Source organism: the organism of the source record quoted next, unplaced genomic scaffold (assembly GCF_019419815.1).
Source record: "Pyrus x bretschneideri cultivar Hongxiangsu unplaced genomic scaffold, Pyrus_bretschneideri_v1 Contig58, whole genome shotgun sequence".
NCBI classification, from domain to species: Eukaryota; Viridiplantae; Streptophyta; class Magnoliopsida; order Rosales; family Rosaceae; genus Pyrus; species Pyrus x bretschneideri.
Window position 1 is genome coordinate 2,101,010 of NW_025999796.1, and position 8,448 is coordinate 2,109,457.

General features: G+C 37.5%; 1 protein-coding gene across 1 annotated transcript; it reads right to left on the bottom strand.

Moving 5' to 3' along the window:
- Positions 1–4,281: 4,281 nt before the first annotated feature.
- On the bottom strand, positions 4,282–5,433 carry LOC125471158. The gene has a single exon (XM_048571278.1). It carries the CDS (start codon positions 5,431–5,433, stop codon positions 4,282–4,284), a length of 1,152 nt encoding a protein of 383 aa, XP_048427235.1.
- Positions 5,434–8,448: the final 3,015 nt, after the last annotated feature.

Here is an 8,448-nt window from a genome sequence, read left to right on the forward strand (position 1 = left end):
CTAACTCAAAAACGTAAAAACAAGATAAAACACTAAACTAGACTCAAAGAATGTGAAACTAAACGTTAAAACACTAAGACAAACCAAAAGACTCAAAATGCTTTAAAAACACAAACTAAATTGATTTCTAACTAAATTGAACAATAAAGTAAAGGGGGATTGGATTTGGACGACTTTAAACTAAAAATGGAAACTTGGAAATAAAACAAATTGTAAATATGGATTTGACGGAAATGAATGGATGGGAAGCTAGCTAAGGGGTTCATCTCCACATATGTTATACTTGCATACAAAACGATGTCTAATTGCTTTTCAATAAACCATGAATTCTCAACGCCCCGGGTTAATTAGGTCCGCTTAAATTAACCGTCAAGTTTTCCTTAAGTTAATGAATTGGATGATTGCATACGACAATCCAAAGCATTCCTCACAAGTTCCCTACATGAATTGCATAATAGAGATACAAGCAAGAATCATTAAGCATCATGAAAACTATAAGTGTTGACGAGGCATTCGTTACTATGATTGCATGAAACTTATGCCAAGAATATGTTTAACACGATTGTTTATAAGCAACCTCCACTACTTGTGAATATAAGTTCATAACTATTACGTGAAACTCACTTATATTCTAGCGTCAAATTCATGCATGAAAATTAAGCGTTCATTCTTAATAAACATACATAAATAGGTTATCAATTAAACAGTTAAACAAATTGAATTCACAACTTATGAAACGTAATTAAAAGTAATCAAATCATATTACAAACATAAACATAGTTTCGAATCACCCCCTAGCTAAAGGGGGTTTATTTCCTCATACGTACAAAACAAAGAGAATTGAAATTAAACATTGAAATCAAAGAAACGCCTAAACATTCCAACAACTCAATCTTGAATTGTATGAACGTTTAGGCCCTCTTATCTTCCTCTTTATTGTAGCATAAGGTCTAGGGATAGTTGGTTGGGGGGATGGAAGTGTTGGGAAATTATGGAAATGGATGAGGAGTGGTGGAAATGGAAGATGGTTTTTGGATTCTAAGGGAGACTCACGGCTAAGGAAGGTGGATGTGTTTGTGATGTTGTGTTGTGTTGTGAATGAGATGATTTTTGAATGAATGAATGCAAGGGTATTTATAGGAGGAGTGGAGATGTATATGGCTATTTGTTTAAGGTGTTTGTGGTTGCAATGATGAAGAATTGCATGTGGAAATAAAAGGGAAACTGTGGTGAAATGATGAAGTAGGAAGGTGGAAATGCATGTGAGATGTTGGAAAGGAAATGGGAATATGAGTAGGCCATGGCATGGGAGTTGTTTTGTTGGTGTAAATGTGCCATGGTTGCAATGATGAAGAATAAAGGGTGCATGTGGGGTGGAATTGAATGAATGCAAAGTGAATGAATAATGAAATGAGTTAAAGAGGGAGAATGTGGTGAAATGATGAAGTAGGAAGGTGGAAATGCATGTGACTTGTTTGTGGAATAAAGAATGAATGGTGGAATGATGAAGAGTTGCATAAAGAATGCATGTAGGGTTAGCTAGGTTGGCTTTGTTTGGGTGCATGTGTGTTAATGGTGGTTTTGCATGTGAATTGATGGATTCTTTTTGATGGAATGGATGGTTCTTTGCATGGCTTTTGAAGTGATTGTGGGCTTTGGTATTAGAAGGAAATGCATGGCCTTGGGGTTGGTTTAAGAGAGAATGGGCTAGGCCCTTTGTTTTATGTCCAAAATGAATACAAGGCCTTCAAATTCGTCCAACACTTTGGCTCCAATCATATGCTATCCATTCCAAGCCCAATTTTGCTCCAAAATGCTCCAAAATGCATCTTTTTGCTTCCTTAGCCATATGAACCTAAAAACACACAAAAATGGCTTAAACTACTAAAACAACTATGAATTAACAACATAGATGCACGAAAACAAGCTAAGTAAGTTGCCTAAATATGCTCCTATCACTATGGAAATATAGATTACTGTTTGATGCTCTCTTGGTTATTTAACAATATTTCCTAATTCTTTTATGTCATTGCTCACGAGAACAAATAAATAATATTGAATTTTCTTCAATGTGCGTATAATTACTCTTTATTTTGGATATCATATATAATGAAATTGATTTGAGATTCTCATGAAATGAATTTTCTGATATGCACCATAATGTGGGGGTATGTTTCATTGCCCGTACCCAAGTTTATTCTAGTAAAGCTATGAATGATTATGCACCTTAAACAACTTATATGTGAAATTATGACTAAAATGTTTTTTAGCTTGCAATTAGTTATAACATGCAGGTTTAAGAGCACTACTGAGCAAATATATGACTAGAAAACTTATATGCCTTATGAAGGCAATCATAATTAATAAAATGACTTGTTAGTCATTTATTTGCATGCCCAAGGGAGGCTAAATGCAAAATTGTCGAGGGGGATGTGCTTAAGCCCGGAAGGGAGTCACCTAGGGAAGAAACCCAACTTCTATGATTGGAGATCCCATGAAGGAAGTTCAATGTGGTAGAAACAATCCATACTGTGTGATTCATAATAGCACTCATATTATATTGACGATATCCATGAGATATTCTTTTGCTCATCCCTATGGCATTAGTGCTATTTTATGTGACGTTAGGAAGGTTATTAACCCTGAATGAGTTTCAAGGCGGGCAATCTCCCGCAGGGTACATGTCGCATGTACTCTTGGAGAACTCACCTAAGTGAGAGTAGTTGAGAGGCCGTGACTATGAGCATTGGGCTATTCTCTAATAAATCTCATGAGAATCAAGATTAAGCGCTTGGCCATAAATAACGCTAACCAGGGCCAATTTTTTTAATCGATACCATGTGTATTACATTTAGTACCCTGTTCAAAAGGGATCTAGTTCAAGACCTAGTTCACTATGATTCCTTCAAATGAAATTTGTTAACACTAAGTGTAGGTTCAAGTCCAAAAGACACCTACATCCATTGCGTGGTACACAAGTTGCCCAAATTTCTTCCAAACCAAAAGACACCTACATCCATTGCGTGGTACACAAGTTGCCCAAATTTCTTCCATTCACACACACACACACACACACACACACACACACACACACACACACACACACACACACACACACACACACACACACACACACACACATACATACATACATACAAACATACATACATACATGTCTTCTACACTTCTGTGGACTTTTGAATCTTGTGGGGGATTGTTGGTTATTTATTTTATTTTCTTAAAGATTCAAAACTTTATTTTATTATTTTAAATAATATTAGAGAAGTCGTGTCTTTCACCAAATGTTATATATAGTTTTATAAATGGGGAGCTCCTCAAATGTTAATAAAACATTCAAATGACTTCCTTCTCTCCCTACTACAGTACTCATATATAATCCTTATTATCTTCCTACTCATCTTGATCATCAATGGGCAGCTGATCACTACTTGGCACCCTGTCTACCGTAATCGTGCTTATGGATTAGACACTATGTGAGATTCAAGGGTTGTATCTTGGAGTTTTAGATAACCATTATAACCGGCACGTAGGGAGACGTCTATGGCTTTAGGACTATGACAACATGCCTCTCTTGATATCACAGGCCATATCATTCATTATCTTTTCCTTTTTACTGCTTTATTTATTGATATATGTGTTTGATGCATTTGTGTATTATCTAATTGATTGAATTTACATGTGTATTATGATCATAATCATTTATATTATCCTACAAGATGATCAGAAAAAAGATGAAACCAATTCCGTCACGTTGGCAACAAATGGGGGAAAATGGTCAGAAAAATGATCATAATCATTTGAATCACATATGGGGGAAAATGGTGAAAATATGAGCATCACTATCGACTCCGACGATGATGTTGAATAATTGAGATTGTAGCAACAGATAGAAGAAATGGAAGGACTACTCATGCAAATTCGAACGCAATACGGAAATTGCAATGGGATCAAAAGGTTAAGGATATACACAGGGTTCTCCAACCTTAGTGATTCAGCACACACTGGTTCTGATACGATAACAACATATATAATAACTACTCTCATCCAGTAATCCTCAAAACCTAGAACAATTTACTAACTATAATCTGAAACCCTGAATTAATTGGATATGATAACAACATATATATATTCAAATCACTGAAAGAAACGAAACGAACATATATATGAGTTTCGGATTATTCATTGGATATATATTGTCCTAAATTAAAAACGTTTCACAGTTAGTGATGATAAAGATGTGAAGAGCAGCAGCAGATCAACCTAGATACTGATAACTCGAGATTTAGGAATTTCAGTTGGATCAAAATTATCATCTTTGGCCGCCGTGTTGGTCAGCCTAAGCAGACTCCTAGTGGCCAAAATAGCCTTGGGATTGATATCATGCATAGACCTCGCATACAAACTGGTACAAGCCTTGCTCGCCTTATCAATCACCTCCTTGTTTTGGTTTGGACACAAAAGGCAGTGTCCCAAAATTCGCAAAACCGGCTGCAGTAATTCCCACGGCAGTGGAATTCTCCCCATGCCCACGCCCACCACAGCCTTTCCCGAACCACCTTCCTTATTCTCATCATTTCCATCCTCCTGTACTTCACACTTTCCACCCTCTTCTTTACGTTTATTAGTGCTGCTGCTACTACTACTACTACCAGTCATCTCCTTGTACATTTCGCCGTCTTCGCCAGCCCAAACCCTACAAAACTCACAAAACTCGATTTTAGACTGCACCGGCATTTCACCTATCTTGCTGTAGTACAACTCCAGCGCAACCCCAACAATCCTCGCCCTCCTTGTGGACCTCACTGTGCCATAGGGTTCCAAGCTGGGGGATATAACGGCCAAGTTTAGGCCTGTCGAATTGTTCTTAATGGGTGCCTTTGTTTCGTGGTAAAGGCTGGGGTGTGACAAGTCAGGCACGTTGACGGTAATGGCCTGGCTGGCACGTGTGGTGGTTTCGTGGGCGTAGAGGGCTAACAGAACAGCCTCAAAGCCGGCTATGGGTATACGAAGAGACACGCGGGAGAGGTAGACACCGGCGATGATGGGAAGGAAGCGAAGGACCACAAGTTGGAGGTCGTTATCGGAGGATTGGAAGGTGTCGTAGAGCCAACGGCAGAGGTTGTTGTCGCCTGCACCGGAGTCGGGTAGGCAGAGAAGGGAGGAGATGTGGGAGGCGGTGTGGTGGTCATGGAGGAGGGAGCGGGAAGGGTTGGAGGAGGAGGCGAGGGAAGGAGGGAGAGAGGGGAGGATGGTTGAGAGGGACTGGATTGTTGATTGGGCTTTGGAGAGGGATGATGAGTGGTCTGATGAGGCAGAAGTGGTAATTGTTGGGGTGGTGGTGGTGGTGGTGGTGGAACTGATGGTGTCTTGATGATCTTCTGCGGTGGATGAGGTGGAGGGATCGTTCGACATTGTTAGAGAGAGAGAGAGAGAGAGAGAGAGAGAGAGATTGAGAGTTATTTGAGGCTTGAGGTAGAAATTGAATAGGGAACGTTTCAAAGTAGGTTAAAACGGATGTTTGTTATATGGTCAAAGGAGAAAATTTAGTATTTTTTCTCTTCTTTTTTTGGCAAGTAATCAGGACGAGGAATTGCAGTTTAATCTCATCAAGAAAATTTTCATTGTGACATGAACATGGATGGTACACCGTATGTTTTTATATAAATGGTGAAAAATTATATTTTTTAAATTATTAACTTTTTAGCACACATATTCCATCATTTGTATATTGACACGTTGTGTACCACTCCGTGTCCAATCACACTGACATCTCTCAATCACATCTATTCATAATTTTTCTTTCCATTTTATCATAAAACATTTTTCTTCATTTTTACAGTTACGAAGATTAAAGTGTTACAAGCATTCATTCATACTTCAAATTGCTATCTATAACCTACTAGTACCGTCAGATCCCTACATTTCTTGTTCATCAAGTCATCTTTTACAGAGCAGACGATGCAGAAGCCAAATCTTCGGGTGTTGCTGGTTTGTGCGACTCTGCAGTTGTAGACAAAGATTTGATTTGATGTTTAGTCTATAGTGGCAGGAAGAACATGTTTAATAAAATTAATAATATGTGTCCAAACGATCCAAAATTCCGTAAGAAAAGAAAAAAAAATGGCATTTCAATGTCATAGTTCAAGAGTTCATAGATATTTCAACGGTGTCCAACTTTTACTACAAAATAGAGCTTTCATGACACTTATTAAAAATTTTAATGACATTTATTTATTAAAAACGTTATTAAAATAAATGGATGACGCAACTTAAAAAAAATCAACGGGAAGGATTTAAAAAAAAGAAGAGTGAAGATCCTGTAACTTTCTCACAACTTCCTAAATCCTCACGACTCATTCACTCCACTACCCAACCACACCCCCCCCCCAACCCCAGCCAACCCCCAGATAGAGAATGAAAGATTAAAGCTCTCATTCTCCTCTCTTTCTATCTCTCCCTCTCTTTCTCTCTCGCTCCGCAGTTCCAACCCCGATTCCCTCCTCTCCTCCTCGCCCTCCTCCCGTCGCGTCCTCCACTTCTAGTAATTTCTCTGCTCCGCTTTTGATTTCTCCGTTTCTCGCCTTTGTTTCTGGTGTGATTTCGGTTTTGTTCTAGTTTTTAATTTCAATTTGGGAATGTAGGGTTTCTGGATTTTTCTAGAAGAACAACAGGTCGCTTGGATTTAGGAAGACTCATTGTCATTCTTTCTCTCCCTCTATGTCTCTCTCGCTCTCTCTGTCTCTCTGTCTCTTTGGGACATCCACAATTTTCATCAACCAGATTGATTGTTTTCCCCAAATTTCACTCAAAACCTAATTGTGTAAGGTAAATTTGTTGGAATGGTTATGGGTTTTCTAGAAAATAATTTCTATATTAATTTGTTTTGTGAAGTTGTATTGATTAGTCTGAGCTATGTGGCTAGATAGATTTTAGTTTAGCCTTGTCATTTGCTAAAGTAGTTTCTGAACAAATTGTAGTTGAGCCATGATCATTGTTTTTATTTTTTATTTTTATTTAGATTGAAGCTAGGCATATGTATTTTATATACACATATATGTGCGCGCATGTGTGTGTGTGTGTGTGTGTGTGTGTGTGTGTGTGTGTGTGTGTGTAACGCTGTTTATATAGAATAAAGAGACCCCCGCCCCCATGCATATATATACAAGTAATTAATATGATTGGTGGAGATTGGTTGAGCTTGTCCAATGCTCTAATTAATCCACTTAAGCAATTGTAGTATACTGCGCATGCACATGCTCTAATTAATCCACCTGAAAAATGGGGATCCGAGGGTTCGATAAAACTCCTCATAAGCTCCGCTTCTGTTTATAGCACACCACGTGTTTGATAAAACTCCTCATAAGCTCTGCTTCTGTTTTTTATCTTTAGCTTGCAATAGTTTATATATTGTGCCCTCATGCAATCTCATTATATGTTTTATTCTAATATCAATCAATATAACTATTTTAAAATGGATAAATCTTGGATGTCTATGGATAGAAGATCACAAATGTATTATGAAGGGGTTGAAAACTTTTTGAATTATGCGATGCTTCACGCTACTGATATTAACTACATACATTGTCCGTGCCTAAAATGTGGTAACATCAAATCAAGGACGGTTAAAGAGATAAGAGAGGATCTCTTTTTCAATGGTATGGATCAAAGTTATTGTATATGGTATAGGCATGGAAAAGCTATTCCAAATAGTAAGAATGAGCAAAGGAGTAATTGGAAAAGCTATTCCAAATGGTGGAAGCAGCTTATGATCATTTTGCTTCAAATCCTAAACAATTTGAGAAGTTGTTAAAGGATGCAGAGAAACCTGTATACCCTGGTTCAAACTTCACAAAGTTATCAACCTTGGTCATATTATACAATATAAAAGCAAAGAATGGGTGTAGTGATAAACTATTTGCAGATTTACTAGAAATTTTAGGAGTATTTTTGCATTTCTAATGTGCGTGTGTGTGTTGTGAAGACTGCTTTAAATTAATCTGACTAACTTACATTTTATACTTTTTTATTTTTATATGCAGTGCCCTTTGCAAGAAGGAACTGTAGAATGTGGATATTATGTGATGAAATACATGAAGGAAATCATTGATGATCCGAACTGCTCAATTATTACCAAGGTTAGTACTACTGTTACAAAGAGCACTTAAGCGGGTGTATTCACTTGACATTTTATTAGCTCTATACCGAGTGAAAAAAAAACACATTAGAGAAAATACGAGTAGAGAGCCCTTGTTCTTTCTGGGCTAGTTGATGCTAATTGACCACTTCCTTATTAGTTAATGATTGAAATTAGTTTTTGTTGTAACATGTTCTCTTTAGTTGTGATTTGTTGCAGTTCAAAGAAAAAGCTACATACACTCAACAGGAAATTGATGCATTAAGAATAGAGTGGGCTGAGTATGTTGATGA